Source organism: Rhinolophus ferrumequinum, chromosome 21 (assembly GCF_004115265.2).
Source record: "Rhinolophus ferrumequinum isolate MPI-CBG mRhiFer1 chromosome 21, mRhiFer1_v1.p, whole genome shotgun sequence".
Lineage (NCBI taxonomy): Eukaryota > Metazoa > Chordata > Mammalia > Chiroptera > Rhinolophidae > Rhinolophus > Rhinolophus ferrumequinum.
In genome coordinates, this window is record NC_046304.1 from 39,080,498 (window position 1) to 39,105,551 (window position 25,054).

Here is a 25,054-nt window from a genome sequence, read left to right on the forward strand (position 1 = left end):
CTCCAGCTTCACTACGGGAGTGGAGTCTTCCCTGTGAGCTCCAGTCCAATGGCTCATCTTTCCTCAAGAACAATATCCCAGGTCTTTACCATTCCACAGATGATAACGTGACCAGGCTATGTCCCTGGGACCTAATGTCCTCTGTGGCAGCTCTCTCCCTCTAGTGGGGTATGATCCCCCCGACACCCCATGCCAGGACCCACCACAACTGTCTTGTGACAGTCCTCACACACCCACACCCCCCTGTGGAACCCTCCCCCCTTCCAACCTGGCTATATCATCCTCCTCCTCCTTGCACTTGAAGTCTTTGCCAACTTCCTAGTCACCCACACCTCCATTCACTGAAGACCCTGGGACTCTCAGTCTCCTCTCCACCTCAATGCCTGCCGTAACCCTAAATTCTAATGCCCATGTAGACCCCCCCATCCCTCACCCAAGCCTTCTATTCCTGGACCTCTTTCGTATCGATGACCTGTCCACTGCAGCCACACCCTAGATTGTCATGTCATCCCCCAGAACCGTCCTCCTTGGAAATCTTTCACCTCCCACCTCCGTCTCTCTGACCTGACCTTCTTCTCTTCCAGCTATACACTCTTTCCCCAGACACTGTGACCTCAGAGAGCCTTCAGCTCCATTTTCTCCCTGCCTTTCTGTCTCCTCCTGGTCCCCTCCCAGCCTGGGTACCAGAGGGGATGCTCTGAGCTGCTCCCACCTGACCCCTTCTCAATGCCCCCTGCATCTCAGTCTTCCACAGTCTCCATCCAGCACAAGCCCTGAACCAAAGCCACCACTACCCTGGGAAACCCAGCACCTGCAACAGACAGTCTAGGCCCTCGATCCTGCTCTCTGGCTTTGGTGGGTTCCCTCTCTCCTCCCCTTCAGTGATTACTTGAACCTATACTTCCAAGTCTCCCCCACCTTCTTTCTCAACCTCTGATCTACAATTCCCAGCAGACGACTGCCCCTAATCTGAACAAAGCATGATTCTATGCAACTCCCAGCCTTGTCTCCAACACAGCTATTGGCACAAGTGCTCAGGCACAGTGCCCAGTGCCCTCCACCACCTGTTAGCGTCTCTGCAGCCCATACTCTGTCTCACACCTGAAGCTCCAGCCTCACAGTGACACGTACAGTCCCCTGTATACTTCTGCTTCTCACCTCTGCTTCTGCTCAAGCTCTTCCCATGGCCTAGAATGCCCCGCCCCATTCTTCATGATTCAGCTCAAGTGGCCTTTCCTTCAGGAAGTCTTCCCTGCCCACCCTGGGCTGTGTTAAGCTTCTGTCCTTTATGCTCCCAAAATACCTACTGCTTCTGCCTCTATTACTGCCATTACCCAGTTGTTTTATAACTTTCTCTTTTGGTGAGTCTTTTCCCCACCTGATGCATGGCAAGTGACCAAGAAAAGATATCTGCACAAAATGCCCCAAAACAGAGGCGTAGACAGGATGAATGAACTCTGGAGATTTCAGCGCACAAACGTGCTTACCCCCTCCCATTTCACCCTCCACAAACTAGCCATCACCAAACACCCATCCACATGGGCATGTCCCCCCACTCACCAGCCAGGCATGGGGCCGCCCCCCCACCTACAGTAGCTCCGATTCATCATCTGGGTATGGATGTTCATGCATTACCGCCCTCGAGGGGTCTCCTGCGCCACATGCCTCATTCCCAGGACCCCATGTAGCTAACACCCCATCCTCCAGGGTGCCTTCTGGACACAGTGCCCTCCTCCCTGAAGCACTATACCTTGGCCAGGGATCTTACTATTGGACTTTCCATAATGCCTCGAAGGAAGATCAGGTCCAGTTCTGCGGCCCCCGTGGCGTTGGGGAGGGATCCCAGGTTGTCCAGGACTTGCTGCATGGCTGGTAGGGAGGGGTGAGCAGTGAGTCACACAGATGCCAGCTGAGTACAGGAGACCAAGCCACACCACAGCAACCTCACCCCGCCCACCCCATGACCCACAGAATATAGCCCCTCCCCGGCACCACTTCCCTCCCAGCCAGGCATGGGAATGCCGGGGGCAAAGGCCCTGGGACGGATTGAGGAGTTTCCTCCACCTGTTCTCTAGGCTCTAAGTAATGCCAGCCTGGACCAGTGGGAGGCTCCAGGCAGCAGAAAAGTGGACTCTGAGGTGGGGGGAGAGGAGAGAGAGAAGCAGGTATCAGGTTCCAGGTTCTGCCCTGAATCAGAGAACCATAGGCTCCGCGCTCAACCTCTGGATGGGCTGAAGCCCCAGGACTCAGCCACCTGTACCTGGTGGATTCGGAAATGAGAGACAGTGCCTGGAGCATGTCCCTTTTGCAGGACTGGAGTCAAGCAGGCAGCCACACAGGAAGCCAGGGCCTATGCAGCATCCAGTACAAGCGGTGCCACTAATCCAGTGTGATTTTGCACAAGTCACTTTCCCTCACTTCAGTCTTTCCCTCCTGTAAAGTCGGTGGGTTGAACTAGACAGTGTCTACAGGCCCTTCAGCTCTGACAATGATCTATAATCATTGAGAAATTAACACAGATCATATAGAAAGCTAAAGCTGACGCCCAGAATATTGGCAGGAGCTGGGAAAACAGGCACCGTGGGTCTGGGATGGCTGTGAGCACCCAAGGGCAGAAGTCAGACCAAGTCATCTCAGGGATCAGCAAACCTGCGACAGACTTAACCAAGGACATGAGAACACCTGACATTGGGCCCCAGCATGGCTGCTGGGATCTGAGGTGGGGGTTGTGGTCACCCACCAACAGAGGAGGGAGCTCCTGGCTGTGGCAGGTTCTGGGGAAAGGAAGGGAGAAGCAGAGTGTGCCCAGATGGAGGCAGAGATGGGCAGGGAGTATCATTACTCTGCCACCCTGCCACCCACGCCTACATCTGCATAACAGCTCCCAAGACATGGAGGAGGAGGGGTAGACACATCTCTGGCACCTCTCACAGCTCTTGTCAGTGCCTGCTCCTCCAGGAAGGAATGGCGATGGAAAGGAGGGGGCACTGAAATTGGAGCCGGCAGACATGGTTCGGGGATTCCTGGACTCCTACCCTCTTCCCTCGCCCTTCACCCCATCTTCTCCAGAAACAACATCCCAGCCTGCCCCCCAGACCCCTCCTGCCCAGGCCTGGGCTTGGCAATGGTCAGAGACCTGCAAGGCCCTTAATGGGCTCAGAAAGAGGCCAGGGCAGAGACCCTTCTCACTCTGCAGGGTGTCCTGGAGTCCACCCTCTCTAGTCTTCCTCACATGCAGATTCCCCAGCCTGCTAGCCATGAGGGAGAACTGAGTCGGCACCCTTGACCTACGCCAGCTCTCCTGGGGGGCCAGGCCGCCAGATCCTTATGCTCCCGGAAGCCCTTCTCTAGGGTACGCTCTCCCGATACCCCAAACCTTGTAGGACAAGCTTTCCTTCCAGCCTCCCCGCCCTGCCTTTCCCTACCTTCCCTTCGGAGGTCACCTTCCTCATTGGAGCCCAAGGATATACCCTCCAGGGAGGCCCCGCTGCCTGGGCGGCCTACCATGGCTGCCCATCCACCCCGGCCTGGGGCTCCCGGAGTAGTAGCCTGCACTGTGCAGTGGGCTGCCTTGCCAGCCAGAGACGGCCCGCGCTGGAGGAGGCGGGACTCAGGGCGGGCCCTCAGAAGGATCAGCCAATAGCAAGGCTCAGCCGCCTTGACCGCATTACTGATTGGCCAAAGCATACGGGTGAGGCGGGGCAGTGGGAAAGAGAGTCCAGGTCCCCCTGTGGGCCTGATCCCCCTTGGTTTAGTACTCGCCAGTGGGAGTGGGGAGGAGGCGGAGGAGAAGGAGGGGGGTGGTTAAGTGTGCTGCCCCTTCAGATCTGGGGCAGTGCTCACAGTCCAGCTGCAGGAAACCCAAAGGGGACTTGATCCCACCTGATTCCCACCCCCTCTTCTGAAAGCCCCTCCTGTAATACACCCCCGCCACCTCCTCTAGTGCCCTGCAACCTCTAATCTGTCCCCTCTTCAGCCCCAATTTCCTTTACAATGACCCCCTCAGGATTAAAGGAAGCCCCGGATAATGACTCAGTCCTCCGTCTGGAGCTGTGGCACCCCTGTGGCCTGGGGAGGAACTCGGAGAAAAAGTAGGCAACGGGGTGGCACCACTGTGGACAAGGAAGGGTACCTCAAGCCCTCTGACCCCCACATCTCAGCAGCGCTCCTCCCCTCCCCCATCTCCCTTTAGCTTCTTCCCTTGAGTAAGAGGTGACCAGTGGGCAAGTTAGGCATTTTAGAGTTGGGAATGGAAAAGGTGAGGGCGCATTCTCTCATGAGGGACGAGGGTGAGCAGGAGGGAGAGACTTGGCAGTTATCAGACCCCAGTGCTTCTATTCCTCTGAAACCCTCTACCCATGAGGCCACCACCAAGTACTGCCACTAGACAGCCATTCCCTGAGGAGTGGCACCAGGTTGCTTTGCACCCCTGACTACCATGGCAACAAGAGGGATTACACACCAGGACATTAACCCTGGGATGCTAGAGAGATTTAAAGGAACAGCTTCACCTGAAAGCAGCCCACATCCCCACCTTGATTCAAAGAAAGGAGGGAGTCAGGTAAAGGGGGAAGAGAGGGCAAAGCTGCAGATCTGGAGATGCCAGAGGCAAATTCTCTCAACTATCAGCCCATGCCATCACCCACATACCTCCCAACTCTTTCCCCAACCCTCTCTGCAAGAGGAATACACCCACACCATTGCCCCCTCTCCACAATGACAATGACCATGTTGACCTATGGGAAAGGGTGGGAAAAGGACCTTGCTAGCTTCATTCTCTGCAGAGCACAAGGCTGGGATCTCCCAGAGAAGGAAGAGGGTAGGGGAAGGTGAACCTGACCTCAGAGGCAGGGGTGCAGCTGTCTCTCAGGCCTGTAGGAAGTGTAACAGCCACATAATGAGAAAGGACAGAACCCACCATGAGATATTTGAGGCCAGGAGCCAATCCAGCCTAGGGTGGGCACAGAGGGCTGCCTGCAGGAAGGGCTAAGAGACTCGTAGTCTTTGAGTTGTATACCACTTCTTTACAGAAGAGGAAACACAGGCTCCAAGAGGGTAGGCAGCTTGCTCCTGTCCTTCAAGGAGCATATGGGAAGGCAGAAGCAGCCCATGGTAAAATATCCAGGGAAGCAGGGGCCTCAGGAGTCTTCGGAGGAAGCAGGCCCCATTGCCACAGGCTCCACTCCCTGCCTTGTCCCCCACCCACCCCATCATGCCCCCATCAAGTGGCCTGCATCAAGGAAGGCAAATAACTGGACTTTCTCCCTCTACACCCCTGCCAGGCACTATTAATGGGTTTACTAGCAGCCCCAGATTGAAAGGGCTTTAATCACAGGCTCAGGGATGGGCTTCATTAACCCCTAAGCAGCTTATAGTGTGTCTGTGGGGAGGGGGCAGGCAGGCTGGAGCAGGGGGGCCCAGAGGGCCTAGCAGGCTAGACAGGAGGTGGAGGCACTGAGCCCTCTAAGGCTGCAGAAGCTGGGGGACATTGGGACAGTCCCTCCACTGAATGGAAAAGAGGCTTCTCCTGGGGGACAAGTGTGTCACAGTTTAGGCTCTGGCCCGCTCATCGCAGCCTTCACTTTCCTGGTTCACTTTCTCAGAGGGGAGGGACAGTGACTCTAACCAAATTGGGAGGCCTGGAACATCTTATAGAGGCAGCAGCAAGGGTAGGGCTGCCTGGGGAGAAGGCATCCAGGCAGGGGGAATGGCAGACAAATCAGAGCAAACTCAGAGCAGTTTATACTTGTTAGGGCCCTTAGCCTCTAGCACAGGGAGCCTCACCTGGTGAGCCCCTGAACGCACTTAAGGGGTCCATGAACTCCAGAGTAGAATACAGATTTTTTGCAGAGAAGCATTTGTCTATGATGAGAGTCCACTGCAGTCATTAGATTCTCAAAAGAATCCAGGACCAACAAAAGTTAAGAACCGTGATCTTGTCCCATCACCTCATCTTACAGATGGGGAAACCTAGGTCCTGAAATGGAAGTGATTGACTCAAGGTCACAGGTTAATGAGGTAACAATTTAGGAGCACAGCATAATAATCATGAATATTCCTAACCGTAATGTTCTTTCCTGGCATAGCCTTTGAGTCTCCCATCAACCTCTTTGTACAAGAGACACAGGCTCTGAGACGTTAAGTAGCTTGCTCCTGAGGCTTCCTTGCTTGTCTGGGTGACCTGTTCCCTTGCCCTAAAATCTACAGAACCAAGTAGAGGCTTCCTGACGTGGCATTCTTCATGCACAGCTTCCTGTGCTCTAGCACACACACACCCCATCTCTAGCACATGCTGATCTACTCCACCCATCTGGTGAGTAGAGCACCAAGGACTTCTCAGCCCCAGGCTGAGCTGCTGCAGTCCCTCTACTCTATAGCCAGCCTCCAAGGCCCGGTTCCCAGGAGCCACTTCTAACCAGTCTGGCTCCATGCCGTTGCCCGCAGCAATAGTGTACACCATCTGAAGCATGCATGCCCCTGCTCTCCATGGAAGTGATATGTGCTGCGTCTCCAGTCCTACGCTGGCCGGTATGACAGGGCCATAGAAGCTGCCTGAATGAATGGCTGAGTGGCTGGGTGGAGCAGCAGGGGGGAGCAGTTTGTTCTTACAGGGTCCTGTGGGAATGCCTGACTGCTGCTCCCTACCCTACCCGGCACCCTCTGAACCATGATGTAAACTGACATCCTCACCCCCTCCTTACCAGTCTCAGAGTTGGTGGCGGCAACCGGCATGGTGAGGTTGGCAAGGACTCTGAAATGTCTCTCCTAGAGGAGGATAGAAAGAAGGATGAGAAAGCGCAAGGGCAAAGCAATAGGGAAGGAATTAGGGAGGGCCTCCCCCTTAGGATCAGCCAGCAAGGTAGGAAAGAGGACATTGCCCAGAAACTAGATTATTCCACAGTCCTGAGAGGCAGGAAGAGCAGAGATTTCATGCCCATTTCTCCAATGAGGAAGAGACAGAGGATCAGTGAGATTAACTGATTTGCCCAAGGTCACAAAGCTAATAAAGAGAGCTACAATGAAAACCAGGTTTTATGACTCTTAACAAAAAATTTAGTGTTTCTGCCTGCCATCTGTCCTTTTTTTTTTTAAAGAGGGAATCAATAAGAAGACAGAATTTGAGTCAAAAGCAGGAAAGATGGGTGCTCCCAGGCTATAAGCTCCATGAGGTCAAGAACCACATCTGTTTTATTTTGCCTCTGGATCCTAGGCCTAGCACAGTGTAGGTGCTCCACAAACATTTGTCCATCTGATAGAAATGATGTCGTACCTCCTCAAGGACTCTCTGGCTTCCTCTGTCCCTTTTCCCCCCTTTTTAACCCAGAGCTGGGACAAGGACAGCAGGAGGCTCTGAGCAGAAACTGGTATAGAGTTTACAGCCCCAGTTCCCATCCCAGGGCCACCCCAAGCTGGGATTGGTTCAGTGGGATTCTTCAATGGAGGGGCCAGGGGGGCAACCCACCACCCTTCCTCCCTTTGCCTTCCTGGGCATGGTGCTGCTGGAGAAAACCCTAATTCCTAGTTGCCATGACAGCAAGAGGCAGTGGCTCACAGCAGGGGTGGGGGAGTGGAGGGAAGCAACTGGCAGTGCCCAGTTTAGGATTGAATGCCTGCTGGGTCCAGGGAGTAGGGGAGCCATACTTCACTTCCCGCCCCACCCCCAAAGAAAGGATTCTTCCCAGAGGGACCATTACCTGATTTTAAGAAAAACCTCTCTACTCCCATCATCTTCCCAGGCCTGAGATGGTCACCTGAGCTCAGGTAACAGAAATTACAAAGGTGGGGGGAAGACTCCCCTTTCTCCAGGATCTGCCCCCAGGACGCAGAAGAAAGCAGCTTTCAGGGAGAGGAAGGTCACCCCCTGTCAGGCTAGCACCAGGCTGAGAGAAATGTCCAGGATCCACTGTACCAGCCAGTGCCCCCATTGCCAACCCTACCGTCCCTATTCCTAGAGAGCAGCGAGGAGTAATCCCTTCCTTTCCCATCCCAGGTCCTCAGGACCTAGAACCTGGAGCGTTCCCCTAGCTGGTGCTGCTCTCCCTGACAGAGATACTGACAGAGGGGACTCCAGACATCTGCCTTCCCTGGACGGTAGAGGGGGGCACGCGGCAGGGGGATTCTATCCCCAGAAGTCTTTCTTGCCCAGCCTGCCTGGGTTTTCTCCCTGGGGAGTCGGTTCCCGCGGCGGCAGCTAGCTCTGCCCCACCCCCCACCCGAGCCTACGAGAGGGCGGGGCCCGGCTGTGCCCACAGGAGAACAGCAGTGCCAGGCGAGCCAGCCTGGCTCCGGTCCAAGGTCCGGGGCCCAGGCATTAGGAAACTGGCACCTCGGCTTCCAAAAGCCTGGGCCCGGGTGCTCTCTCACCCGGTGCTCTCTCACCCCTACCTCCCAGCTATCCACGTGACCCAGGGGCGGTAGGTGTTGCCCGCCAGCAGTGAAAAGGGTAGGTTTCCTCCAACCTCCCCATCCACTCCTTCAACAATACACATACAAAGAGATATGAGGGAGAAAGGTATGACAAAGGCGCTTTTAAGACTCACAGGTCGTGGGGAGGGTTGAAAGATTGAGGGATGAGAGTCTAGAGACCGTGCGCACTGCAAGCTGAGACAAACAGATCGCCCCCGCCCCAAGAGCCCAGTCCTAACAGGCTGGGCGCTAGGACCTTGGGGGAGGGGGGCGTGTTGCGAGCCATCAAAGAAGGCTCTGCTTGAGCGCCCGCGGGAGACCGAGGGATGAGGTCACTGAATGGCTGCCCCTAGCCCGGGTCCTCACTCTCCCTGCTTAGTTGACCTAACTTTCTGACCCTGGCTCCTCACTCCTGGCACCGACCCCTCCCAGATCTCCAGGCCCTAACGCTGGCCCCCGACGCCGACCCGCAACCCCCACCCTAGCCTGGGAGGAAGAATAAGGAGCGCGCCCCTTCCCAGGACCCTCTCCCAGGGAAGATTGAGGTGTTAGCCTCCCAAGGAGACCGGGGAGCCACAGGGTCCCAAGCAACGTCTGTCTCGCGCCCCCACCCCCCGGAAGCGCTAACAGCGCAGTTCTTACGTAATGATGGGCTCTGAAGTCCCCCGAATCCGCACGGCCCCCAGAGAGGCCGCGCTGATACCCAGTCCCGGCACAGCTCACTAGCTCTGTTCCCGATGTCACTTTGCAGCCCTTACCGCAAGGGCCGGGGCCAGCGTCAAAGGGCAGCAGGGTTTGGTCTCTTTCTAGGAGCAACCAAGAAAGGGAAAGGGTGGGAGGTGGAGAGGGAGGGGGCGGGCCTAGGGGAAGGGGCCGGGGGAGATTGGACCCAGAGAATAGGGCCCCAGTTCTGTGCCTGGATGTAGAAGACAGACAGACGGACCCTGGGGTAGGTGCTAGCTGGGGAGCGGGGGTCGCCTACCTGAGTCCTAGGGAGCCACTAGCTTGGGGCGGCTCCAGCGCAGCCTGGCGCTCAGCGTTTATTGCTTGTCAATTGCTAACCCAGCTCTTAAAGCGGCGAGGCCTCCTCTGAGCGAGGGGGCGGAGACCAAGAGCAGAGAGGAGGAGAGGAGGATGTGGACGCCCCGGGACAACCCCGCAGAAAGTAGTCCTTCAGAGCAGCTCGTGGGTGAACGGGGAGGTGGCGCTTTGAGAGATACCGCACAGCCCACTATTCCCTGATCGCTGCCCACTCGGGAAAGCACGGGTGGGACCTGTACCCACTAGTGTCCCTCGGCGCCCAGCGATCCCTTAAAAGGGCGATGGCCAAAGATTACTCCGCCCTCCTCTCTCAGTTTAGACCCGCTTTGGAGTTGCAGGCGTGCTTCACTTTTCCTCGTTACCCTGCTTCTCAATTGGGAAAGAGAAGAGGAGGAGTTTAGGGAGACCCCAAGGAGCAGGAGACACACCCTCATAAGGCCCTCGCGCTCAGGGTCAGCTTTTAAGGACTAGAGTGGTGAATAGGATCCCCGACTATCTAGAAGGGCAAACGTCTTCGCGAAGGCATTCGAGACCCTGTTTGAAGCCTAGGCCAGAGAGCTGGTCCATAGCCCTGCCTATGGAATACGGAAAGAAGTAACTCCTATCCTTCCTCAGAATCCCATCTCAAGAAATAAAGTGGTAAACTTAGTTGCCCGCACCCAGTCTCCAGCTCCACCCCAGATCCGCTAATGAAAAATCCTAAAAGGCCTCGGGAATACTATAGAGGCTCCCCAGGACCACCCTTCTCTCACTACGTGGAGCATTTGGGGCCAGCTGCGGTACTACTCTGGCCTGGGTGTCTCCCCACCCGCTCCTCTTGCCCTCTGTAATAATATGCAGTGGTTATCCCTCTTCTGTGCTAACTGGGCTGCTAAGATGAGAAATGGACTGTATCCTGGAAACCTGTTTGGAAATCTCAGAAATGGGTTTCATTTAGGAATCCATTCTGGACACAGGGGACTGGTCCCGTGCTCTCCCCTGAGCTCCAAAGGGCTTAGGTTTGTATATAGGTATAAGGAAAAGCCATAGAACACTCTACTACTGAAAGCTCTGACCTTTCGGTGCCTGCTGCCTTTAACGAGGGAGGAGAAGAACGTTAGCGACCACAGATGGCAGAGACTGGAATTGCAGGCTTCGACCTCCAGCCAAACAGGCTTTCTGGAGCATACTGCTTCTCTCTCATTCTCTCGTTTGCCTTCAAGCCAGAAGATCCTCCGAATTCAACTCAGGAGGAAGTCCTCCTCTCATTATGAAAACTATCCTCCACTCTCACCTGACCATCTCTGGGCAGGGAATCCCTCGAATATTTGCATTTGGTTGGAAAGTGGAAGGATCTTGAATCATTCCCAAACATTAATTACTTCTCAATCAGGCAACTACTACCCCACAGCACCCCACAGCTTCGATTCCATTCAGGATCCCCAAGACAAGGTAGGATCCCAGATTCTGGCCTACTAGGGCAGTGGAACCCAATTTATTATTCTTACAAGTCACCTCCCTCCATTAGTCTGTCAACTGTATCTCTCTATTAAGGGCCTAGTAGAATGCCAGCCCCTCCCATCTGCTGAGGACCTTACAATTGGTAAGTTGTTTGATTCTCCAACAGCCCCATGAGGTAACAGAGTAGGGAGAAACATTTCTGGATGCAGAGTAAGATGCTCCTATTCTGTTTCAGACAAGGTGCCAGCTTCAGTGATACCAAGTCAGATAGCAGCTTTGGTGCCAGCTTCAGGGATCCCTTATCTCTTGGAGCTCACAGTCTGGGGTGGAGGTCAGGAGGGTGGTGTCAGACACCGAAAGCACTTTCTGGTGGTATAATTGAACGTCATAACAGAGGTGCAGCAAATGTTCTAAGGAATGAGGGTACTCCTGGCAGGAAACAGAGTCGCTGGGAAGGGTCCACAGTGCATCCCATGGTAGTTAGGGGCTGCCCCTCCTACCCGGTGGGGTGGGGATGGAGAAGTGAGGAGATGAATCCTCCTCCCTCTGGGGTCTTTAATTAGCTCTGTCTTCCGCCCTGCCTTGCCTCAGAGGTTACAAGGATGCAAGCAGTGCCTCTGTTTCCCCCGAAATCAAGGCTTTCCTCTGGTAGATGTTTATTCCAGGGCTTTGGGAGTCAGGGCACAGAGAAATAAAACTCAGAGCTGTGTTCCGAATTTCCAGATCTGGCCCTGTATTGAGTAACGTACTTGTGGCAATGGTCAGCAGGCGCCACCAACAGCTATCAGGAGTCTATCTTTCTACACCCACGTCCTCCGATTCCTCACCCCCACCCCTGCAACTCGCCAGTCATGTTCTGAAAACCTTTTCTATTGGCTATACCTCTCAGTAAAAAAAAATAAATAAATAAAAAGCAAACAAAGTTTGGAATCTTCAATGCATGTATATTTATATTTATATATTATTATATCTATGCTATTAAACTAATATATATATTAAAAACCGTTCACAGACAGAAAAAGAAATTTAAAAATGATTATTTGAAAACTATAAATAGAAGTTCCAATATTTTTCTTACCACACCCCAAAGCATCATCTGTACGCTCCTAGGTGCATCCCCACTTTAGAAATCACATTTCTAAAGGCAAAGCTGTGCCTACTCCGCTTAACCCCAGCCTCAACAGGGCATTTTTACAGGTATCTCTGCCTGCCCTCCAGAACCAAACCAAACCCTCCCTGGAGGATCAAGTGTCCTGGTCCTTTGTTCTCCTCACAGACCTCAAGACAGCCTGAAACGCCCTGCACCGCCACGACCACCACCAGCCAGCCACACATCATATGCTTTGCCCCATGTCAGGTTGCTGGTCTTGAGGATAGAGACCCAAAAGGAGCCTCCTGGCCCTCCTCCTCCCACCCCACCCAGGACCCAACACTGGCTCTTCACCCTGCCTCCTTGCTTTACTCCACTACAACCCTCTGGGGTAGAAAGTTCTGAGACTAGATATTTTGTGTTGAAATCCTAGCTTGGCCACATGGTGTGTGTGTCCTAGGCCAGTTACATAACCTCTCTGAGCCTTAATTGCCTCATCTGTACAATGGGGATAACAGCGTCCCCCTTGGGGAGGACAGATGTAGATGGCTGCCACAGTGCCAGGCACACAGAAGGTGCTTCATAAATGTGGTTCGCTCCTGGGAGCAGGTCTGCGCAGGCTCTAGCTAGGTGCCAGCTGGGCAGTGAGTGATTAGTCTCTGTTTCTGGCTGTCTGATGTGCCCATAACTGACCTTAGGTCCTATTGGGGAAGGTGGGGCCCACCCCAGGGCTTCTGGAGCCCCCGGTATCTGGTATCTGGTAACATGTCCTCTTCCCGCTGCCCACACACCCATTAGTGGCCCAGCCCTATCTATGCTACCCACTTCTCTTATCGTCTCCCTCCAGTGCCCCCACCGAGGTGCCAAGGGTTTTGCTGTGGGCACCGTGTAAGGGGGCCAGGAATAGCCCATCAGAGTGGGGATGAGCTTGCAAAAGGCAATGCAGACCCTGGGAATGAGGAGTCCTGCTAGCCACCCCAATAACCCAATGTCTGTTGCTGGAGACCCCCACAAACCAACTATGCCTTGACTGCCCCTGTAGGCCCTGGACAGGGCAGGGATGGGGGTTCAAAGGTGAGAGAGTAGTGAAACCCTGGGGACTGTTTGAGGCATTTGAGTTGCTATTTGGAGACAGAAAGAAAAGAGAGAGGATCCACTTGAACGGGTGACCTGGAGGAGGGCTGCATGTACACACACACACACACACACCCCCCCTGTGCTGCTTCCCTCCCCTTTGCCCTGGGCCTAGGGAACACTTGCAGAGTGGGTTGGGACAAACAGAAGGGACAGAAGCAGGGGATATGGAGAGTACTGAGACAACTTGTTGGGTGACTTCGGGCAAGTCGTTGGACTGGCTGGATAATATCCACTTCAAAGGCTCTATGTAGACTGGAGGGCGTAACCCATATAAAAGTGATTTGTGAACCACAGGAGGTCACACAGGGCATGCTCTGGACATGTCTCCTTCCCACGAATGCAGAGAGGCCCCCACCCCAGAGCCATTCTCTGCCCCTCTCCTGCCTCTACCACACAGCAACAGCCCTTTGCCCCCAGCCCTGCTTGGCTCCAACTGCTCCGCTCCAAGCCACCCCACCAGGACTTTTTCCTGTCCTCTGCATTGGGGTTTAGCCACCCTGGGCCTACCCTGTGCACCAGTCCTCTCTGAGGTTCCTGGGGGCAGAGTGGGGACCTCCCGCCCATCTCGCAGGGCCTCTAAGCCCTGTGGCTTCTCTGCTTGCAGCTCTCTGCCCTGAGGTGCTGGTGTGGAGAGCAGGCAGGGCCCTGGGAGAGGGGGAAGTCCAGGTCCTCTGTACCCCCACCATCTGGCCCTTCTCTAGTCTAGACCCCTTAGGGGAGAGGCTGTCCTCCCACCCTCACCAGTGCAGGGTGTGGGAGAGGTTGCCTTCACCCCAAGCAGAGTGGGAGTCTGACTCCTGGGCAGTAGGCCTCAGGGTCTGTGTTGAAGGTGTGGGGGTCGGGACGTGGTCAGTGCTTATGGCAGGAACATCCCAGGCATTCCCCCTTCTGCTCATCCCCTACCCACCCAAAGGACCAGCACCGGGATTGGCAGAAGGAAGTGCCCAGGTGGCAGTGTCACCCCAGGAGCTCTGGGCCTTCCTGAGCCAGGCAGGCAGACACCTGCTCTATGAGGTGTGCACGGACACATGCAGACAGCAAGCACGTTTCTAAGTGTGCCTGAGGTTTGTGCAGGGAAGTGTCTGTGCACATGTGTTTACGTGTGCATGAGTGTGTTCATGATGCATTTGTGTGTCAGTGTGGATGTGTGTACAGGTGCACATACAGGGATGATGGTATGCTGTGCCTGCACATATGGCCTGCATGGGCCTGTGTGTGTGTGTGTACTTGTGTGTGTGATGTAGGGGAGCGATGGTTTCTGTCACTGTGGGATACTGAGCACCCCACCCCAGCAGTCTGCTCTGGCTTCCCCCACTGCAGTTACCGAAAACAACCCATTCCGGGTCAAAAAGAGTGACTCCTGGGGTCCCAGACTTGGGAACAGCCTCTCCAGCCACCCGAGGGTTAGCCCAAATCATCAAAGGGATTCCTTGGGGCAAAAGGTTTGAGTCTGAAGCTCTCAGACCTGAGGGCTGTGAGAAGAGACCCAGGCCTTCCCCCTTTGGGAGGAGACGCAGGTCAGGCGGGGATGGGGTGGGGGGGGGTGGGAGGGGGAAGGGGTATTGCTCGCTCCAATCCAGCTCAGGCAGAAAGAACTAGGCTCAAGAACTGATTCCCTTCTTTCTAAGGCTCCCTGATTCCTCCCCAAATGGCTTTGGCTCCAGCTGGGAGGTGATCTGCCCTGCCCTCCCTTATCCTACTTAAGAATGTGCAATGAGCTGAAATCCACACCCTGATTTTATATATTCTGTTTCTCAGGCAAGATAGTTAACACATGTTCAGTCAACTAACCCCAGGCTTCTATTCTATTCCAGGCACTGGGCACTGTCTGTGGGACATGGAGTGAGCAAGGCACGATTCCGTCCCCTCTCCAGGAGTTCAGTCTGGCATAGGAGCCAGACATGGGCATCACCTGGCAGAAGACACGATAAATGCCATCACAGCTACCTGAGCTGAACAAGAGCCCCAGGAGCCCAGGGCAGGGCAGCGAGTGGAGCAGGGAGGCTTCACAGAAGACAAATTGCCAGAACTGGGTCTGGGGTGGGATTTGGCTGGGCAGAGGAGGAGAAGCAGCTCATTCGGGATAGAAGGAACAGCACTAGCAAAGGCCGGGGATGTGAAAGTGCAGAGTTACTGGGGAGGCCACTGGAGTCTAACGGGTGGAGGGTCGGACAGGTACGGTGAGGGAACAATAGCAGGAGATGTGGCTAAAGAGAGTGGGTGGTAATGCAAACATCCAGGACAGGGGAACCATAAACAAATTGTGGTCCGTCCTCATGAAGAAACAGTACTACTCAGCAATGAGAGAGCTAATGGCCGATACGCCTAGGAATACAAAGAAATGTCAAAAATATCGTGCTAAATGAAGCCAGGCACAAAAAGAACATACTGTTTGATGCCATTTATGTGAAGTTCTGAAACGGGCAAAACTAATCTATAGAGATCAGATCAGCGGTTGCCTCGGGCCAGATAAACTAGAAAGGGGATGATAGAAATGTTCTGTAACTTGACTGTTTGGAGGGTACATATTTGTTAAGACTTATCCAACTGTACACTTAAAATGGGCGAATTTTATTGTGTGTAAATTATACTTCTGTAAAGCTGATTTAAAAGGTTTTTGTGTGTTTTTTTAAGGCTGAGATCAAATTGTTAAAGATTTTAAATGTCATGCTAAGAAGTTTGGACTTAATCCAGGAAGTAATAGGAGGCGTATTAGTCAAAGGTCTTTCATTTTGTTTTGGTCTGGTTTGGTAGCAAGTAAAAATCCAACTCAAGCCAACTTAAGCAAAATAGGGAATTGCTCTGAAAGATCCTGGGGCGACTCACAGAATTCCAGGGCGATTTGGGGCTGAAATTTTGAGGAGTCTTCTCTGTCAGCTTTACCTCCCAATAACCCCATGACCTAGTTCTAGTGTTCTCCCCATAGCTGGGGACATCATGCTCAGAGAGGCAAAGCGACTTGTCCAGGGACACACAGCCAGCAAGCAGCCATGTCAAGCTTGGACCCCAGGTCAGTCTGCTACGATGTCTGTGTCTTCACCACCAGACCTAGAGGAGCAGGGAAGAGTTCATTTGAAAAGGCCCCTGTTTGAAACAGAGCCAAACAGGTGGAGGGAGAATGGGAAGCGGGAGGGGGCACAGAGCACAGGAAGCAACCCCGCTTGAGACAGGAGAGGTTGATGGGCCAAGGGACAGAGGGGTGATGGAGACAGACTCAGAACTGCAGATGTCCTGAGGCCTGACGGACAAAGGGACATGTAACTAGCTGGGGGTAGCTTTCCAAGAAGATGGGACTGCTTCTCTAGACCTGAGTCCGTCCTGAGCTTGAATCACAACCCCACTGGACTTCTCTGAGCCCATTTCCTCAAATGCAAAAGGAGTTAATGATGCTTACAAGTGTCATCAAAACTAGAGATGCTGCAACAGATGACTCCTCCCTGTACAAGGCACTGAGCAAATGCAATGATTATCAGTTATGAGTGTATGACTATATGTTCATAGAGCTATTGTTATTGATAATATTGGGTCCTTTGTGCCTCCTCCCCCAACCTGCTCACCCCATCAAACATTTTGTTCTGGGCCAGGAAGGGGGGTAGCTAAGCACCATCCCTCAAAACTTGATAGGTCCTGGAATGAGTGAGTGAGCCCAGAAGAGTGAGGGACTGAGAGCCATTGGTGCCCACAGAAAGTTCTAGAGTTTATAAGGGCAGCCTGGGTTCTCACAGCCAGAGCTGCAAGAGGACACATCATTTGACCTCTTTTGGGGACGGGGGCGTCAACATTGGACTCATGCCTAAGTGGAATAAAGGATAGCCTGTTTGTTGGGGCTTGGGGTACACTGGCCCCTAAATCTCTCCTCCTTCCTTGTATTATGGAATTTTATCATAGGAATCTCATTGCCTTTTCTGGAGATTCTTGGCTCCAAGGAACTGTAGGTCTCACTTGGCTACTGAGACATTCTATTAACTTCAGTGACCTTGATATTGAGTTTCTTACCCCTTTTCCTGAGGGAGAAGTCGAGATAAGAAAAAAGAGTGCATCCAGGAGTGGAGGGGCTCATGCATGTTAATCACCTAGTATGTCAGGAGCTGTCCAAGGGCTTCAGCTACAGCATCCAACTCAGTCCTCACAACAACCCTATGCTATAGGAGCAATCAGCTCCATTTCACAGATGAGGACATGGAGGCTCAGGGTACATAATGTTCCTTAATCAAGGTCACACAGCCGGAAGTGATGAAGTCTGGATTCCCACCCAGATGCCCCTGCTCATCCTACTGTGCCCTTTCTGGGGATGGGATGGGCATGAAAAAGCATCAGCCCCCATTTCACAACCTTGTCCCAGAAAAGCAGCAATGTGAACAGATAGAGGGGCCCTGACAGCATCCAGCCAAACAAAGCTCTGTGACCTAAGGCAGCCGAAAGCCTGAGTCCATCATTCAGGCAGCCAAGACCCCCTCCAGCATGGGCTCCAAAGTGGCTAGGCAGGCCAAGAAAATCTCCAGGATGAGCAGTGGGGCCTGCACCTGAAGGCAGAAGCCTTAACTTTGCCCCCTCCCCATGCTAGCTGGCCTAGAGGCCAGGAATGAGGGTGCTGAGGCCCCACACAGCTCAGCAGGTAAAGGAGGCACCCTGGTTCCAGCCAGATGGGAAGGGCCTGGTCTCTCAGCATAGTCCCCCTTCCAAATCTGAGAATAGCCCCTGGGAAAAGCACAACCCCAGAGACAGTTCCTCCTTAGGATCTGTAGACTTAGAGCAAAAAGTTACCTGACCGCTCAGTGCCTCCGGCCTCTACCACCCACGCCTTTGGGCCCCCGGCAGGGACTGCGCCCTGGTCAGGACAGCCAGCAGCCCATATGCTTCCACCCCCAACCTCTCCCAACTCCCAGGTTATAACACAGGGGCACGATAAGGAGGCCAATCTGGGGGTGTGCCTTAGAGGAAAAGGGAAATGGGGCGCAGATCCAAAGGAATATAAAGGGCCCTGGATGTCCTAGGCAGAGACTCTGGCCGTGCTGCCCTGCGTCTGCCCAGCACCCTGGTAATGTCTGGTGGCCCCTCTCAGCTGTGTTCTCCAGGAGCTTGGGGATGAAGGCTGGCACCAAGGGCCCCTCCCCAGGGTATTAAGGGCGTGAAGGAGCAAGGCCAGGGCAGCCCCCTCTGCCAGTCTGATGGCCAGGACAGCTGCCAGGGCTTCCTGTCCCTACTTTGGGTGGTGGGGATGAGAGGATTTCCTGGTCAAAAGAGGGCTGAGTGTGTCAGGAGCTCTGGCGTGTGTGTGTGTGTGTGTGTGTGTGTGTGTGTGTGGTGTTTATGGACATCATAGTATATGAATCACTGTGTGTGCCCGCACAAAATTGTCTGCACAGCTGGGGGTGTGTATGGGGGGGATCTCTGGACTGGTGTTCCTGTATATAACTGTGTTAATAGTCATTCATTTAACATCTATTATTGAGCACCTACTAAGTGTCGGGCACTGTTCTAGGTGCTTGTGATACAACAGTGAACAAAACAGGCAAAGAGCCCAGCTAGAATGGTGCTGACATGGTGGGGGGCAGCGCTTAAGAGAGACAAAGACAATTTAAAGAAGCGTAGAACCTAGTAAGTTAGAAAGTGCAATGGGGGAAAAGGTAGAGCAAGATGAAGGAATGGGTTGCAATTCTAAATAGGCGTGCCAGAGTAGGAGCCATTTAGAAGGTGAATTTTGAGCTGATGCATGAAGGAGGTGAGGAAGCTGGCCATGAGAATATCTGGAGGAAGTCTTCCAGGCAGAGAACAGCACGTCTGGCATTTTTGAAAAACAGCCAGGAGGCGGGAGAGGCTGGAGTGGGGTGAGCAAGGAGTGACGGAAGAGGTCAGTAAGGTTAGGGGGCTGACCAATGTCTCTATGCCGTCCTCGTGTGTCTATCTTAGGGCGAGCCTCCCCGTTCATGCCCATTGGTCCCGTTTGCCCTGTGCTTTGTGCGCACCACTGTGCAATTCCAGGTGTGCACCATTCGGCCTGGGCACCTGGACGCCCCTAACGGTTCTCGTGCGTCTATGTCCGTCCCAGAGGCAGTCACGTTCCTGTGTCTGAGCGCCCCTGCGCCCCAGCTCATCCACCCCGCCACATGCCAGTTGTCTGGCCTCACGTGACCGCCTGCGGCAAAGTCTGTTCGGTCCCCTACAGGCGCGGGCTCTGCGCTGCGCGTGCGCACTGACCTTGATGTGCCCGGTGGTTCTGCTGCTGCGGCCCCGGGGCGCCCTGGCGGACGAGCTGCAACTGCAGCGACCGCGCGCGGGCCCAGGGCGACCGGTTGGCTGACCACCTTCGGCCAGTTCAGCAAGTACATAGAGAAACTCTTCAACAGCAGGTCGGTAGGCGGAGGGCGGGAGAAAGGAAGCGTGGAGGCTGAGGGAGGGGGGAGGAAACGGATGCCACCTGCCTCCCCACAGGCGCATAGCAGCCCCATGACCTCTGTAAAGAAGTGTGCCCCAGCTTGAAGTCTAAGGACACCAAGAAATCAAAAGATGTTAAAAACCCCAAGAAAACCACCAACAGCACAAAAATTCCACGGTTGAACGCCTGGAAACCCCTACCAGTGAACACCACGAACCGCCCCCCACAGGACCCCGTGCACCCCCCACCGCGGAACACCACGAAACTCGGGCCACCGACCTCCTCCGAGGGCCCCAGGTAGGAGATACTGGGCACAGCTGTCACCAGTCAGGGGCCTCGGAACTGGGGACAGATTGGGCGGGAATGAGAGGAAGCCCTGGGGGGTGGGGAGATACCAGGGCCCCAGGGCCTTACTTCTCCAGGCTGGGCTTTGACTTCCAGGTTCCCAGCTCAAGTCTCCCAGCTCAGTCCCCCTTTATATGTTAAGAGGGGCCTGAACTCCTCCACACCCCACACCCTCAATGAGAACAATAAAGAGAAATCAAATCTCTGTTGCTTCCTTGACTAATGTGGGCCCTGGGTAGGAAGGGACCAGTTCTTCAAAGGGGAGAGGGGCCCCTGGAGCTCGGGCTATGGGAGGAAAAGACCTCAGCTGCATCTGCAGCAGCTTCCCTGCCTCTTCCCTGCAACCCATGCACGTCCCCCACCTTACACACATACACCACCACCAGAATGGGGGCTCGATGAGGAGGGAGAGCAGAGTGAGAGAAGCAGGTCCCAGCAACCTCAAAAGAGGGGCTTCAACCAGACTCCCCTCTCCCCAAGTTTCTACACAGAGCAGGGCAGCTTCGATGCCAGCCTGGGATGTCAGTGTTGGCAGAAGGACAGACAGCAGTGCTTTTGCCTGCCCATCAGTGTGTAGTGTAAGGTCCTGCCTTTGCCTCCTGGACCCTTTCAGCCCCTCTGGTAGTGAGCAGAGCATGGGAAGGGACCAGAGCCCAGCCAGGGCCTATGACTGACGAGCTGGTTTCAAGGGTGACACTCTCCTCTGGGCTGGTGGCAGCAGAAGCCTGGGAAGGGGCAGAGGCCTGGGCTGCAGAGGCACCTCTCTTGATCCAACTCATACACAGGTGTGTCCTGAGTGGGGTCCTAATTCCTGCCCTTGGGAAGTGTCTACACCTCTCCCTACTCAGAACCCATCCCCTTAGCTGCCAAAGAGAATTCTAAGACTTCAGTCTCCATCATCCAGATCCAAACTCTGATCTCCTGCTAAAACCAACCCCTCTCTCAGACACCTCCTTGGACTTAAGAATCAGCCTGAGCCATGCATTTCCCTGGTAGCCGCATCCTCTCCAGCGTTTTGCTTTTTAGGGCCAGGTTCCAATTTCAGGTCACTTGTACACACCAGATGCAGCCAGGACTGGAGGGGAAACACAACGTGGTGTCATTGCCATGGGGTCAGTGTGAGGTGCTGAGTCCAGGAAAGTGGACCCCCTCATCCACCAAACCCATAAGCCCCATCTCTGTAGGCAGAAACCAGAAGCCATTCCAGGAACCAGAAAGGTTCTAATTCTCTCATTTCCCCCCTACCCGCCCCTTGACTGTCCCTTATCCACAGGTGCTCCCAAGCCCAGCAATAGGGAAGTGACAAGCTCCTCTCTCCCAATCATACATACACATCCCCACATCCCCACCTATTCAGGTGCCTGAGAAGGGCAAGGGCTACCAAAGGCCATGGGACTTCTCAGGGCAGGCCTCCCTCTGGCAGGATCTGGGCCCTCTCCCTCCCAGAGCTGGAGTGTGGAATCCACAGATTGGACTCCCAGAGGTGGCCAGAAGTTGGCTAATCCAGCCTCCTCCCCAAAAGGCCGCATTCCCCCTGCGGCCTCCCCTCCTGCAGCTGCTTGAATAGTTCCTTTGCCCAGGAGCTCACTACCTCTCAGGACAAGCTCTCTCCAAATTTCCAGCTCTTCAAAGATGCTCCTGTATACTAGTCCCAGAAAGCCTGTCTTCTGGATCCCCTTCCTGGAGCCACATGAAGTTAACCATAATCCTTTTCCTTAAGATGGAGCTTCCGCGTTTAAAGAGTACTTTATGTCTCTGCTCATCTTTCCAGCGTGTTCATGGAAACAGCTGGTTGGCCAGTGGCTGTATCATAAGTTTGCCCCTTGAAAGCTCCCATTTACTGAGTGTTTACCTGGATCAAGGGCCATGCTAAATGTTTCCCAGGCATTATTTCATGTCATGCTCACTACCACCCTCTCATTCTTCCCATGTTATAGATGAGGAATCTAAGCTCAGAGACGTTATATCCCGGCCCAAGAGCACACAGACAAAAAGTAGCAGATCCCGGATTTGAACCTAGGTTTATCTGACTCTAACGCAGATGCTGGATCCCTCTATTAGATTGCCGTCTGCCGCAGGACTTGGACAAGCTGCTGTAACTCTCTGAGCCTGGGCTCTCACAGGGTTGTTGAGAAGGTTAAAGGTCCCTGGCTCCTTTTCCCAACAATCCACACATGGCACCATCTCCAGACGCCTGTCTATCACAGTCGCCCTCCTTTGGCCATGCTTCTGCTGAGCCCTGTATCCCCTGATGAGCTGTCCTCCAACTGACTACAGCCCAGCTACACAGCACTGAGCTGCCCAGAGAAGGGCAGCTCCGATGCCACCGATGGAGCTGGTGACTGTCTTAGCACCAGTCGTTCCTCTGGGCTGCGCTGCCGCCACTGCTCCCATGCCAAGGACACTAGACTATAGGAAAGCATTGGTGGGGGTATATTTGGGGAAAGGACTGTCATCAGACTGTTGATCAGGAGTGTCTAGAGATGCTGAAATGGGAAGATTCAAGCTCAAGACTGCTGCTTCATTGACTTGCTGAATGACCTTGGGGGAGTCCCTGCCTCCCTCTGAGCCACAACTTGCCCTCCTGTGAAGTGGAAAGGAGGAGCTGAATGGCTCTGACGACCCTATAAGCCTTCTGTATCATTCATAACACCCTCCTTTCCTTTCGCCTCCTTCCCCTCCCCCGCTCTCCTGACATTTGGCTGCTCCTGCCCCCACCAGGGGTGCACAGAGACACACAGAGAGAGGCTATGTCTTTGATTTGCTTTATTTAGCCGGTGTGGGAGCAGGTAGCAAGCTTTGGCCAGAGCCAAGGGTGTGGAGCGGAGAGCTGGGTGGGCACTGCCGTAGAAGTCAGAGGAGGCAGGAGATGGCATTACAAGTCCATCGGGCTGAGCTCCCTGTGAGGAGAGGGCAGAACATGGATGGCAGTGTGCGTGGGCAGGCTTTGTGCCTGAGGGAGCCCTTAGGTCAGCCCTGGACCCCTGTTCCCTCCTCCCACATTTCAGGCCCAGGGAGCTGGTCAGACAGGGCAGGGAATCAAACCTACCTGGGAGCAGCTGCATGGGGTGAGCCCCACTCCAAGAAGTCCGGCGTATTTTCTTTGTCTCTTTTCCCATACCTGGGAGGGGAGAGGCAGCTGGGGCCAGCACTGTGCCCAGGTGTCAGCTCACCTATCTCATGCCTGACCTTGGGCACCATCCCACCCGGAGTCTGGTGAGTAGAGAGTCTCTGCTTTCCCAAGAGCAGGGAAGGGGCAAGGCCTGAGGTCGTGACCCGGGGGCTGGGACCTCTCTCCTTCTCTCTCTACACACCTGGGTCTAGTCAGCATGTTGATGTATCGGCGGAGCTCAGCTGCATACTGAGCCATCTGCTCCAGTGTAGCATTGTCCCCCGGGTACACTGGCTCCAGTGGGGCGCCCTGAGCACCCAGTGGTGGCTGCACCAACAGAGCCACGCACGTGGACAGGAGCAGCAGGGAGAGGCAGTTGCATGCGGTGGCCATCTGAGAAGCAAGGAGCGGGGAACCAAAGGACAAAATCCATGGCCTGTGGGTCTGCCCCCACCCTCCCACCACCAGGGTCACACACACAGATCCCAATCACTCAAAAGGTCGCAGTCACTCAAACATCTGTGTTGACATCCACTACCCACTCCCCAAACACATTTGTCGTCTTCTAGTCAGCAGACTGCTCTTCTTGGATGACAGATTTGTCAGATGTAGAGCCAGACCCACGCAGAACCTCAGGCCTCCCGAGGCCCCCAGCCCTGCAAAGCATCAATTCCCTCCTATCCCAGGCCCTAAGCCCCAAGGATCCCCCAGATCCCCCCAGAGCCCCAGGGGCAGGCTGAGCCCCCTTACCCTGAGTCCGAGCAAGTGGGCCCTGGACCAAGCAGGTGCCTGCCTCAGGCTGGATGGGTCCCTCTGCCCTCTGTTATGCCCCTTTATAGTCCTCAGCCCCCACCCCCCAGAGTCCCCGCCTCCTGTCAGCCTCACTCACTTTCCAGCCCTCACCCCCTCCTCCCACGGTCCGCCTGGTACCCGCAACACCAGCCGGGGCGAGGGACAGGAGGCGGACAGGGCAGTGTTGTAGGTGACAGACAAACAGCATAACGAGTAAAAGAGGACCACAATAATTCACCTGTGTGCCCCCCTCTGCCTTTGGGCCCCAGAGCAGGCTTGATTCAAGGATGGGGTTCTGGGACCTCAGGATGAATAAAAGGTTCTGGTCACAGGCCTCAGAACAGCCCCTCCTGCCATCCAAGGATTAACCCAAAGCGTCAAACAGATTCCCTCAGGGCAGAAGATTGGGGTTGGGGCTCTGAGACCACAGATGAAGAATGGAGACTTGGAACTTCCTCTCCAGTTTGTGATTAGAACAAGGGGGGAAGAGAGGAGAAGCCTCGGGTAACTAGGCAATGTGGAAAGTAATGGGGAAAGCAATGAGAAACCCACTCCCTGGCTGGTGTGTAGGATGCAGAATTTGAACTGATAGGCCTGGGTTCAGGGGAAATGGGGGTGCCAGTTTCTGGTAGCCATTTCACAGCCCCCGTTCCAGGGGAGTGGTAAAAACCAGCATCATTTGTAAAGATTTGAGTTTTCCAGAGTGCTCCCAGCTCAGTCACCTCACTGAGTCTCTACAACAACCCACTTTACAGAAACGAAGGCTCAGAAACCATTAAGTCGGACTAGTCAGTGGGAGATCCAGGTTTTGAAATGAAGTCTAATTCCAAAATCTGCACTCCTTTTTTCTAAGTGGGGTTATCCAAGTTTTGCTATAATTTCCCACTTTTTGGCTGATAAACGTGACTCTCACAGAGGTGAAGACACTTGCCCAAGGTCACACAGCTATCTAGGACTCAAGTTTTGGCCTAGATTTCCAACCCCACCAGTGCAAAAAGTTCTCCCACTCAGGAGTCTCTGAGTCCCCCTGCTCTGCGTCCCTTCCCCACTTCAGGCTAAGGAGCAGTAACTGGCTGTGTCTGAATCACGTAGGAAAGCCTGAGAAGGAAGCAAAGGACCTCTCACCTTTGAGGTTCTGGTGTCCCAAATCAGAACAACAAAAGTGTATGTTAGGAGAGGAGTTGGGGTCGGGGGATGATCCGAGCTTCTATTTTCCTCAAGCTAGTGAACATAAAGGAAGACTCAGTAAACATCGACGTCTGCTTGTTTCTCTCAATTCTGATTTCTGGTAACAAAAAGAACAATAGTGCTTCCC

The 25,054-nt window shown here is 54.2% G+C and overlaps 2 protein-coding genes across 16 annotated transcripts in view; both read right to left on the minus strand.

Annotated features, from left to right (window-relative positions):
* MPP2 (MAGUK p55 scaffold protein 2) overlaps positions 1-19,331 on the minus strand; it is a 32,463-nt gene extending 13,132 nt beyond the window's left edge. The window contains exons 1-3 of one of the 15 annotated variants that reach the window (XM_033090871.1): positions 19,313-19,331; positions 6,702-6,765; positions 1,751-1,869 (exon numbers count right to left, since the gene is read on the minus strand). In XM_033090871.1, the coding sequence (XP_032946762.1) occupies positions 1,751-1,869; positions 6,702-6,732 (150 nt within the window). In that variant the 5' untranslated portion in view covers positions 6,733-6,765; positions 19,313-19,331. Of the gene's footprint in view, positions 1-1,750; positions 1,870-5,784; positions 5,892-6,701; positions 6,766-7,694; positions 7,714-8,540; positions 8,560-9,048; positions 9,245-9,388; positions 9,654-19,312 lie in introns of those variants that run through there. The other 14 variants (XM_033090872.1, XM_033090867.1, XM_033090875.1 and 11 more) reach the window with 14 other exon arrangements.
* A 3,255-nt stretch (positions 19,332-22,586) lies between these two features.
* On the minus strand, positions 22,587-23,340 carry PPY (pancreatic polypeptide). Its single transcript, XM_033091503.1, has 3 exons — positions 23,150-23,340; positions 22,885-22,956; positions 22,587-22,735 (listed from the first exon to the last, which is right to left on the minus strand). Exons 1-3 carry the CDS (start codon positions 23,338-23,340, stop codon positions 22,711-22,713), a joined length of 288 nt encoding a protein of 95 aa, XP_032947394.1. The 3' UTR covers positions 22,587-22,710.
* Between the last annotated feature and the right edge of the window lie 1,714 nt (positions 23,341-25,054).